The sequence below is a fragment of the Rattus norvegicus genome, chromosome 1 (assembly GCF_021556685.1).
Source record: "Rattus norvegicus strain SHRSP/BbbUtx chromosome 1, alternate assembly SHRSP_T2T, whole genome shotgun sequence".
In the NCBI taxonomy this organism is placed as follows: Eukaryota; Metazoa; Chordata; class Mammalia; order Rodentia; family Muridae; genus Rattus; species Rattus norvegicus.
In genome coordinates this window covers 94,120,083-94,132,083 of record NC_141534.1, presented here as the reverse complement: position 1 = coordinate 94,132,083, position 12,001 = coordinate 94,120,083, and the positions used below count along the sequence as shown (strand labels likewise).

The 12,001-nt window shown below is 50.7% G+C and overlaps 1 protein-coding gene across 23 annotated transcripts in view; it reads right to left on the bottom strand.

The window, feature by feature from the left end:
- The window catches only part of Akt2 (AKT serine/threonine kinase 2), a 56,706-nt gene that overhangs the window by 25,622 nt on the left and 19,083 nt on the right, over positions 1-12,001 (bottom strand). For 10 of the 23 annotated variants that reach the window (NM_001439926.1, XM_087629143.1, XM_087628473.1 and 7 more), the window contains 1 exon segment: positions 7,060-7,190. In NM_001439926.1, the coding sequence (NP_001426855.1) occupies positions 7,060-7,105 (46 nt within the window). In that variant the 5' untranslated portion in view covers positions 7,106-7,190. 23 annotated transcript variants of the gene reach the window in all.

The window sequence follows — 12,001 nt, the reverse complement described above, 5'->3', positions numbered from 1 at the left end:
AAAGTTACCATGGTAAAACTGGAAGCGTCCACAATGGCACCCAGCACACTGCTGGCACTGCTACAAACAAGCAAGCTCAGGGCAGGAGGGTTGCCAGGAGAATTAATGTGGGTATTGAGCATATGATGCACTCTAAAAGCTGACGGCTTCCTGAACCGAGTGCAAGAAGATGATCAGAGAAAGAAGGAAGCCAAAAAGAGAGGTTCCGGGGTTCAATGGACATGCCAACCTGCTCCCCAACCCCACCCCAAAGGCCTACGGTGGAAAGGAGTCCAAACTGATGAACTCCCTATGCATTCAGCTTATTAGATAGGAGATAAAAAGAAGATGATGCTAAACTGGAAAAATAAAAGTGGCTGAGCATGTGGAGTCAGTCAGTGACTGCAGAGAGGTACCTGATGGAGCATAGCGTCTTCACCACCGGGCACTCAACTCTGGGAACAGAATGGATCAATGTGACAAGGGCAATAAAAAAGGCTATGCTGCTGCCACTGTCACAAAGCAGAGACTGCAGGGTTCCCTGAGGACAGGAGCAATACCAGGATGCCCGTTTTCAACAATGCTAAGCAAAATGATTATCTGTTGATGATGGACTGACCTCCATTCTACAAAGTAGTTGAACTGTCACTTAGTTCTAAGGACACACATTTTTTTTGACCAAAAATATAAAAGACATTCACACTGAAAAGGAAGAAGTAGTGAAATTATCTTTATTTGTGGGAAACAAGAGCCTACATAGTAAAAACCACAGAAGAATCCAAACAAAGTGGGGATGTAGCTCGGCCGGTCCAGCACTTCCCTAGATGTAAGAAGCCTGGGTACCAGCCTCAGCACTACATCATCCAGGCATGGGGATGGAATCAGGAAGACCAGGGGTTCACTGCCATCCTCAGCCTCACAGCAAGTTCATGCATGGCTTTGGCTTACTTAGAATGGGGAGCCAGGGGGGAAGAGCATGGTGGCATGTGACTCAATGTCCCAGCTACTAAAGGCTGAGTGAGGTAGGAGAATTGTGTGAGGCAGTGTTCCAGGCCAGCCTAGGCAACATAGCAAAATGTGGACAGCAACAATGGGAGCAACAGGAGGTTGTGACAGAGAGGGGAAGGGAAAAAGGCAGGGAGGCAGGCAGGCAGGCAGACTGGCAGACTCACAGGCTAGCTGACCAGCCAGGTATAGTTGTGCACACCTGTAAGCCTAGCACAGAGAAGGCTAAGACAGGAGGATCACCATGAGCTCAAGGCCAGGTGGTGGTATACCACTGAGCAGGAGTGGCTAAGGCAGTAAGATTACCAAGCATTAAAGGCTAACCAGGGCTACATGACAAGACCTTATTTCAAAAGCAAAGAAAACTGGGCATGATGGTCTATATCTGCCTCGAGTTCAAGGTCATCCTGGGCTACACGGTGAGTTCCAGGCAGGCCTGGACTGCATAACAAGAGATCTGGTTTAAAAACAAACAACAACAAAAGCACAAAATCAAACCCCCAATAATCATGAGAGCCAATAGACACCACACAACTCGGGTGTTTCCAAACAACAAACCAAAAAGGAAATTAAGAACACAATTCTGGAGCTAGAGAGATAGCTCAGCAGTTAAAATGGGTTGTTCTTGCAAGACTTGGGTTCAGTTCCCAGCACCCACATGGAGAAATACAACCACCAGTAACTCCAGTTCTTTTTCCTTTTTAAGAATTATTTACTTTATTATGAGTACACTGTAGCTGTCTTCAGACACATCAGAAGAGGGCATCAGATCCCATTACAGATGGTTGTGAGCCACCATGTGGGTGCTGGGAATTGAACTCAGGACCTCTGGAAGAGTAGTCAGTGCTCTTAGCCGCTGGGCCATCTCTCCAGCCCTTAACTCTAATTCTTGGGACACAGTACACTCTTCTGGCTTCTGTGGACATCAGGCACACTCATGGCGCACTTCTACTCATGCAGGCAAAATACATTTTAAAAGTGTGTGTGTGTGTGTGTGTGTGTGTGAGTGTGTGTGTGTGTAGGTAGGCACAGATAAAGTGTACACACACACACACACACACACACACACACAAATTTTGGGGGGCTGGAGAGATGGCTCAGCAACTAAGATCACTTCCAGAGAACTCGAGTTGGATTCCCAGCAACCACATGGCGTCTTAAAATGGTATGAAACTGCAGTTCCGGGGGATCTGTAGGTACTGCATGTGCATAGCACACAAACATGCATGCAGCCACAATACCTATAAAAAATGAGTTAAGATTTTTGTTTGTTTTCTTGTTTTGTTTTCTGAGACAGAGTTTCTGTCCTGGATCTCAATTTGTAGACCAGGCTAGGCTCAAACTCAAGAGATGCACCAACCTCTGCTTCCCAATCACTGAAATTAAAGGCATGTGCCACCACATACCAGCTGAATAAAAAGTTTTCAAAAAGAAACAAAAACTTAAAAATTCTGTCCTGATTAGTTTCCTGTAAACATGACACAAGCTAGGGTCATCTGGGAAAACCAAACCTCAATTGAGAAAATGCTTCCATCAACTCTATGGGTCACGTTCTTAATTAATGATTGATGTAAGAGGGCCATACCACTAGGGGTTGTGTCCCCCCCGGGCAGCTAGTCCTGGCTTGTGTGAAAACACAGGCTGTGGCAGGGTATGTCTTTAATCCCAGCACTTGGGAGGCAGAGGTGGCAGGCAGATCTGCACAGAGAGACCCCTGTAGAGATTTCCTAGCACCTAAACCTAGCCAGTGATAGGGTTGAGTCTTCCAATTCATGAATATTGGATGCCATGGAGTTTATTTAAGTGTTTAACTTCTCCTGTCAATTTCAAAATGATTATTGTGTGTGTGGGTGTGTATGCCATGGCACACAGGGAGAGGTCACAGAACAACATTTGGGAGTCAGTTCTCTCCTTCCACCTTCATGCAGACTCTGAGGACTGGATCAGGCCATCAGGCTTCTGTGGTAAGCTATTCGCCCGGTAAGCCCGTGTAGTGCAGTCTCCTGGGCCCTCCGTGTAGTGAGGTCTCCTCTTCCTTGGCTGAACGCGTCCTATGGATTTCATTTGTTTACTTGTGTGCGCCACCTCGCCCAGTGAAAAGCCAATTCCTAAATTCATGAGGAACTGCAAGGGACCCCAGAGCCAAACTGAGCTCATTTGTTCAAAGACTCACATTTCTCAGTTTTAGAACTTACCACAGCTGCAGTCACTGCAACATCTGCTCACAGCCAAACACGCACCGCAGCAGGGCAGAAACCACACCACAACAAAGCACTTCCAGCCCATGCATGCAGGGAGGGATACTGGGCCAGCTGGACTCCACCTCACACTATTCAACACACACACAGTTCTAGTTTAAATCAATACTTATAGAATGCATAGGATTCCATCTTTGTCACCTCAGATTTAGTTGTAAGTGACACCAAAAGCCAAAGCTCCAAATTTCCTGTGTGACAGGATACTAACAGGAAGTGAAGACTACCCAAGGATAGAACTGTAAGCTATCCCCAGTGGAATGTTTATGTACGTTGCAGTGGTCATGGTGTCTCTTCACACAGTAAGACCCTAACTAAGATACACACCTGAACACGTATTTGGCTCTAAGAAGGAATAAGGGGCAGGAGAGATGGCCCGGTGGTTCAAAGTGCTTCCCACTCTTGCAGGGGACGCGGGTAGGGCTCCTAGAACCAGCTCTGGGCAGCCTGCAATCTCTGGTAACTGAAACTCTACAAGGTCTGACACCCTCTTCTGGCCTCCATGGGCACTCACATACACACACATGCATGCAGACCCACAGACAACAGACACACATTAAAAAATAAACCTTAGAAAAAAAGGAACGCAGGATTGACACGAGGAATAAGACAGAAACGGTATGGCTCCAGTCTTGTGATGTGTCTGGAGCAGGTGAGTCCACAAGACAGGAAGCAGCAATGGCTGCCAGGAGCTGGGCACAAGAAGTGGCCTCAAGGAGTGACTAGTGGACTCCAGGTTTCCTCCTGGATAATTAAGTGTTTTGGAACTTTAGAGAAACATGGTTACCATAAATGTATTAAATGTCGTTCAATTATACAAGTTAAAAAAGTTTATTTCATATTATGGGAATTTCACCTTGATTGAAAAAAAAAGTTAAAAAAACTCGATCCAGGGCTGGGACTCGGAGCACTTGTTAACGCGTACAGGCCCTGCACAGGATCCACAACACACCTTACTCTAAAAAGAGCAGCAACAAAACACCCGGAAAGCAGCAGCTACAGCTTGGGCGGGGCACAGCATGGGGCGCTGAAGACTGTCTTGCTGTTTCTTTATCTGGACACCAGTGGTATCGGCAAGGCTGAGCTAATGACCCTGGCACTTATCTGTGGTGTTTCACACTTTAGCAACAAGAAGCCTACAGGGAAAGGAAAAAAATTCTCATAATCTAATCCTTACAGTCAAATGAGAAAACTGAGTCAGAGAGCCTCACTGTCCTGGCAAGATCCATAGCTCTAGCTCTCTGGAATGGCTGGCACTAGAGTTCGGAGCTCACGCTCTGACCACTATGCTGTCTGCCTCTACCTCCACGCCAGCAGGGGAGACAGAGTGTTCTGCTATACGTGGTGGTGATGTGCTAAAGTCAAGTCACAAATAGGACCCGTGGCAGTCACAGCCTCCAGTCAGTCATATCCTCAGACCCTGCTGAGTATGAGGTAGCATACACGCAGGCCAGGTCTTGAGCACAGTCAAGTTCAGCATCAGAGGGCCAGGGTCCCACTTTAGCTCTGCAACCTTGTGCCAAGGCCTCTGGCAATCACTGTCACTGCTAGTCGACCCTGAGAGGGCATCCATGAAAACTCAACAACACAGGCTTGCCTGGGCACAGCCTGAGACCTGACAGACTGGGAATAACCAGTACAGTGACCAACCATTCTAACCACCAGGAGTGGGAATGGATTAGCACAGATGCCCTGTTATTCGGTGGCAACAGGGCCCTGGTTCTACCAGGCCGCCAGCACTCAGATGATCCAGCAGTGCACCTGTGCGCACACACTGTGTATTCAAAGCAGGTGAGTCAGACAACAGACAGTGCAGGCCAGGAGCCAAGTCAACTGAGCCCTTACCACAAAACCAGACACGAAGCCCTACGAGGAGCCAGAGCCAAGACTTGTTTTGTCAGCTAAGTCTGGTCTACAGACAAGCTCCCACCACTCAGTCACCACTCTAGACAGCTCCCCACATCCTAACACCTTAACCCAGTAAGTCTAGGGAACCTCCAGCCAAGGGACAGCAGTCCGACAGCCTGGCACACCCTAGCACAGCTGCCAGTACATACGACCCCGATCACTCACTGGGCGGTCGCTTGCTGAGCACCTACCTATATGTGAGACATTTCTTGAGGCAATGAAGACACCACAGTAAACATAACACATGACAGTCCTGCCCAAAGGGTTCTGACATCAGACACCTGGATCGTTGTTAATTCATCTTACAGACTCAGAACAACCATGTATAGTATAGCACACTCCTACAATCCTAGCACTAGGGAGGCTGAGGCAGGAGGATGTCAGAATGGAATGCTGACATCAGCCTGGGGTACCAAAGTAAAATCCCATTTCAAAATACCAAAAAGAAAGAGCAAGACAGGCAGCACAGCTTACCCAGTGTCACATCAAGGCCAAGTGGCAGAGCCAAGGTCAGAATCTGTCAGGTGTCCATATTTGGATGGCTGCACTTGACAGTCTCAAACTCAGGGCTCGGTCTGAAGGGCTGGGGTGCTGTGAAGGCAGCAGGAAATGGGGTTTCCTCTACTGTTCTGCTGGCCCTAAGCAGCATCCTGTTCCCTGTGACTGCTGGTGTCTGTGGCCAGGGATGGCAGGACAGGTTGACATCACCCTCTGTTATTCAAATGTGCCCCTCACTCCCCTCAGGATGCCCTGGTTACCCCTGTTCTTCCAGGAAACCAACCCAACCACCAGATGCAGCATGGCTCCCTGCTGCAAGGCTCACAGCCTCCTTCCTCTCTTTGCTTGACTTTATTCCACAGCACAGACCATGCCGCCACTGGACACCAAGGCCTGCCTGGACACCTAATCTCCTCCAGGATGTGACATGTCACCACAAAGATGGGGTCCCTGCCTGGCTAGCTCACTCCTGTGTCTCCAGGATCTAGAGAGGCTCCAAGCACACAGGAGTCACTCTATGAACTAAGCACTGAGTGAATGACTGGAAGTGTCTGTGGACCAGCTTCCTCAGGCCTGGCACGCGCGCTCGCACACACACACACCCCCGCACCCCCCTCCAAGGAGAAGGTCCCTGAAGGCCAACAGTGGCAAAGTCAACTCCTCAGTGCATTCTGCTTCCTTATCTGTTTCCCAATGTCACATGGCATCTGGGCTCTCAAGGTCTACTCTTCTTTATCTACGACCTCACCAGGGCCTCTGCTTCTACCACACAACCAAGTCCCCGCTGGCTCTCAACACCTCAGGCTTCCGGTCACCTGTAAGGGCACGGCTGGCAGGGCTCATTGAGTCTGCCCTGCCGAGCTTCCACCTCACTCTGCTCCAGCTGCAGTGTTCCTAGAAACACCAAGCACAAGCAAGCCTCAGGGCTTCTGTCCTGTCTGCCCCTCCCCTTGGACACCTTTTTCAGGAGATTCTGTAGCTCTTTCTCAAAGTATCTCTCTCTGCAGGCTCTGCTCCCTGTCACCTCCTCAGAGTGCCTCCCCATGAGCCTGTCTTTCTACTCAGCCCCTTGACCTGATTCACATGGCACCTCTCACCACCTAACACTGTGCACCTCCATTTACTGTGTTACCACTCCCAGCAGAACGTGGCCTCTATAAGGTCCCAGTATTTGATAAATAAATGTTGAATACCGCCTGGCTGAGTTCCGTGTGACTACTGTCTAGACATCGGTTTCTTTACCTATGAGATGGGAGCATGAATGAAATCTCCAACACAGATGCAGAGCCTGAAACCTTATCTGGGCTCATTCAGGGTATCCAGCTAGGGCGACAGGGCTGGGGCACCGGGTGCTAGAAGAGAGCAGGACGCAAGGCGGAGATGCATAATCTGCTGAGTAAAAGTGAACCCTTACCACGTTTGTGGAGCCAGCCTTCTTTGATGACAGATACCTCATTCATGGTGGCAGCATTAACACGCTGTCACCTAGCTTGAGAGAGCTCAGGGCAGCAGGACATGCAGGAGGCTCCTCCGATACAGTATAGTCTACAAGAAACAAGAGAGGAGCTGTGAGGGTAGGAGGGATGCGCCCTGCCCCATCCTGGGTTCTGAGGCAAGCCCTTTGGCTCCGTAGCTTGCCAGACAGTAGGTATAGTCAGGGAGCTGGGGAGAGCTCTTCTCTTGGGGCCCAGTCCTGTGAAACACAGGGTCCTAAGAGTCAGATATGCCCAGGCTATACACCGAAGCTATTCTTTCCTTCCCGCCTATGGCTGGACAGGAAAAGAACCAGGTAGCCACAGCTCCGCCCCCTGCCTCGCCCCAATGCCCCAGCACTGAGGTAACCCAGGATGAATCAGACATCCCTGGGCACCAGGATGTGCTCAAAGCTACCAGCATCTGCCTACCCCCAAGACAGACTCATGCATGCACTCATTTCTTTCCAAATCAACCTGCCACAGTAAGCAAACTCCTGCTTCCCCCAAGTATAGCAACATCCATGGCAACCCCCAACCCCAGTGATCTCCGTGTTCCCACCAGAAGAGTCACGAAAACGCAAGTCTCAAAAGCTCTGGCAGCCTAGCGGAACCTCCTGCACATACTTGTGTGGGGCCTAGAGTTGTCCTGGGGTTTGACCAAGGTCCTGGTTCCTTCTCCAAGACCTGCATCTGTCCTCAGGAACTAACAGCCAACAGACTAACAGACGCCGAAGCTGCTGCTGAGTTTCAAGTTCCCCGAGCAGAGGGGAGGAGGACGCCTGTGGTCAGTCGCCAGCTGGGCCCTTACCTGGAAGCCTGGGCCTGCACAGGGGCCATGGAGCCCAAAGTGCCTTATGCCTGCCTCTCCCAGCCCAGGGTTATTTGCGGACAGCAGGTCAGGAGCTACAGAGGCCCCTGGAGAAGTGGCAGCTGGCTCTAGGGACAGCATGGGCATCAGCTTTCTCTCGTGCCCCAGGGGAGCGGGTGGGCTGGACACAGTACTGCCTGGCATGTGACAGTGGCAGGCTGCCCAGGCCCTGGGCAAAAGGAAGGGAGGTAAGTGGGAGGAAGCAAAGGAAAAGCAAGGTGGCCAAAGACAGGGAGGGCAGGAGGGTGTGAACTCACAAGACGGACTCCAGGCTGAAGAGGAAATGACGGAGTGTGGGGCCAAACAGCAACAATGGGCTCCCCCACACACAGGAGCCCTAAACATTCACCAAGGTCAGCCTCCCCACTCCCTCTCTAAGGCTGTTAAGTCTGGCTAGCAGGATCCTATTCCACATCCTCTGGGCCTTACCTCCCTGCCCCCGACTCAGTAGCCAAAGACCCTCAAAAATGAGTCAGTCTTAAGCCAAGCATGATGACGCATGGCTTTAATTTCAGAACTTGCAAGGCAGGCAGGCAGATCTCTGAGTTGGAGGCCAAACTAGTCTACAAAGTGAGTTCCAGGACAGCTAAACAAACAAACAAACAAACAAACAAATAAACAAGGACTGTCCTTCCTCAACTCAAAGTCATCCATGGTTTCCCAAGTCCTTGGCAAAAATGCCCAAGTCCTCAGTTTGGCACTCAAGGCTATACAGACTTGCCACCACTCTCATTCCTGTGCTGTCCACTCACCCACCCTGCACACTGTCTGCTCAGGCTCCTCCCCACTCAGGCCTTTCCCATGTTCCTCAGTCTTTTTCTCATCCTTTCATCTACATCTGACCTTGTCCTTCCATGTCCAAACCCTTCACAGCTCCCCAGTGCACTTAGGAAACAGAACAACACACCCCGCCCCCATACCAACCAGGCCACAGGAGTGGTTCCTGAACCAAGAAAGCAAGGGCATGTTATCAGGACAGTGACTGCCCAGCCTTCCGGCCTCCCTGCGTACACCTTCTGAATGCTCTCCCTCCTTGGGGGCCTCAGTGAAGCAGTGCGTGCTCAGGTTTCAACCTCCAAGGCTGCAGTAGGTACAGCTATAGACCTTTCCGGCAAACTCCACCACACCCACCAATACTACTCAAGTGGGCCGCCCGCCCGGCACTGACACTGTCAAGCAATGAATGAGCTGATTCTCGCCAACAAGCCAAAGTTACAAACACCTGAACTCAGCCTCACCCACCAATCTTCCCCGAGTGTGTCCTGGGTGCCAGATACTCAAGAACATCACTAAGACACAGTCATGGGCCTCACAAAACTCACATTCTGAAGAGGGAAGATAGAACCACCACCCTCAACACACACACACACACACACGCACGCACGCACGCACACACGCCAATGTCAAGGGGTGGAGAGGTGCTGAGAATAATGAGGAGGAACTAGCAGGGAATGGACCATGTCGCTGGACAGTGAACAGAGCATGTGAGCAAAGCCTCAGGAACCAAAGAATGAACAGAGCAGTACACGGAAAGACTTTCAGACAGGAAAGTTGAAAATGGAAAAGCTCTATGGTGGGAGCAGATGCAGAGAAAGCCAGAGACACTGCTCAGGGTCTAGGGTTGAGGCCCCCCCAAAACAAAAACCTAAACTGTTCCCAGCTCTGGGTCAGTTGTGAATACTTCCTAGTGAGCTGGGTAGGGAGGGAACGAAGAGGCCAAAGCAATGGTGCCTCTTGAAGCCTCTGAGACCCAGCAACCATACTACAGCCTTAGAGTGAGCCTGCCGGTGTCTAACGCACAGCCCTCCCCACAGCTACTGCTGTTCACAGCTAGGTGAAGGCAGCCAGGTGTGGCTAAGAATGTCAGGGTTTCAGAGTCTGAGGGCCACTGCCAACCTGGCGGTCTCAGGCAGGGCAGTGGAGCTCCCAATACCCACCAGAGGAGCTATAGCATGCCCAAGTGAGAACAGAGACTCAGCGAAGGGAAGCCATTTACCTTGGGTCTCCCAGCTGAGTGGTAGGGGCCCTGGCCACAGCTCCACACACCAGAGCCACTTTTTATAGTCTCGTTTCAGCAACTAAGAAGTCAGCAGCAGCTCAGGCAGTCAAGAGCAGGGGGAGGAATTGGAAGATCCCCTGCGTCCTGCCTGGCTCCAGCCGTCCTCCCACTAAGGGTGGCGCCTCAGCCGAGGTGTCTGTGACGCAGTCCTGCGGTGATGAAATTCCAGGCAGCACAGCCAAGCAGATGGCCTGTTCACTGAGGAGCTGCAGGCTGAGGACACTCAGAAGGGGCACGGAGACCTGCCTGTGGAACTCAAGAGCACATGGACACCTGTCTGTCCTGACTGCCCTTCTGCAGCACACAGCAGGGAGCTACTGTGTCTCCATCACACACTAGCTGCTGCTTCCCAGAATGTCCACATCTGAGTGTGCAGAGGGCTGGAGCTGGGACTGCAGCTGGTGACTAAATGTGTGCCGCCTGGGAGGCAAGGTGAACAGAACAGGGTCCCTCAAAGGAAAGGCTGCCTAAACAAGAAACACACCAATCTCAGGAGTTAGGAAGACATACGGTGATTGATAACACCTGCCTGGGAGAGCGAGCCCTCAAAAACTCCCAATGCTAAGTGTGGCCTACTGTAGGAATGCAAAATGGTGAGGTCTACGTGAAAATTATCAGTAACAATTAAAAGTCAGTACTTGTCTACCCAAACCCAGGAATTTCCTTCCCAATGGCCACCCTTGCCCTCAGCACTTCTATGCCGTGTGTTCCTCTGAGCATATGGGCATTCTCAACACCACCGACTTGTATTAAAATGTTGTGAGCCGTAGACCAGCTAAGAGCAGACTGCAGCTACTGAAAAATAGATCCATCCCACCCTACCTGACCCTCAGGGCCTGAATTCCACAGATACTATCAATGCCACATTGTTTGTCTGAGTTTTCTTTCTGAGCAGTTCCTCCTCTAAGAGGTAAGGCCTGGATTGGCAAGGGGTGACAGAATTTTCAACAAAATGGGGTAGAGACTTCCACTGTCACTGCCTTAGCAGGACTCTGGAGTGTCTGGAAGGAGCTCCTCACTAATGCTGCCACAGAGAAGTGCAGATCCCTGCCACGCTCCTGCCTCTGAGTCCATCTGTGAGTCTGGCAGGGAAAGCAGGCCATTGAGGGGGTGAGAGGCCACAGACAGCTGCAGAGGGGAACTGAGCTCATTCTGAGCTGTTTCCACATATGTTCAGTTCATGGGTTTTCTTTTCCTCCAGAAATGGGCACTCAAGCTAAGGTGTTGTGCATACTAGGCAAGCTCTCTATCCATCGATAAGCCATACCGAAACCTTCCTTCTAACTCCTAGAAGCACGGTCTCAAGTTATCTACACTGGCCCAGAACTTACTCTATAGCCCAAGAGGGACTGCATTTGCAATCCTCTTGGCTCTGCCTCTTGAGTAGATGGGCTTACAAGTCTGTGGAATTACAGCCATTCCATATTTTTATCAAGCACCCACTGTGTGCACAATACAGCAAGCCCAAGTTATAACTGGGTCCAGTGATAACTGGGACAGGCAAGAATCCCAGCTTTTCCCCTGCTGACTTAAGGGGTCTGGAAGGCTTCTCAAAGTGGTATGAGTAGAGCCTAGCCTGTGCCCTGTGGTTCCCTTCCCTAAAGAAGTAGGGGCCACTGAGGTGTTTTGGTGTGTCTCAGAAGCTAAGCACCACTGGAATGGAAGGCCTCTGAAGAAATAAATGGGGCCGGTGCATGCCTCACAAAAGGGTTTGAGAGAGGATGGAAGGGCTCTGGCTTTAGTGATCACAAGTCCCAAAGTGGAGGGCCCGATGTAGACAGTGTTGGGATCTACACAAATCTCACAGCCTAAGTCCAGAGAACCTTGTTTTGTAGAACTTAGTTTGTTCTCTAGGCTGCCCATCTAGGACAAGGTGGACCCTACCCTGCTCCTCTGGCCCATGAACTCTGCCGCTCAGGTCCTTGGTGTCATGTATTAATTACCTCTCATATCT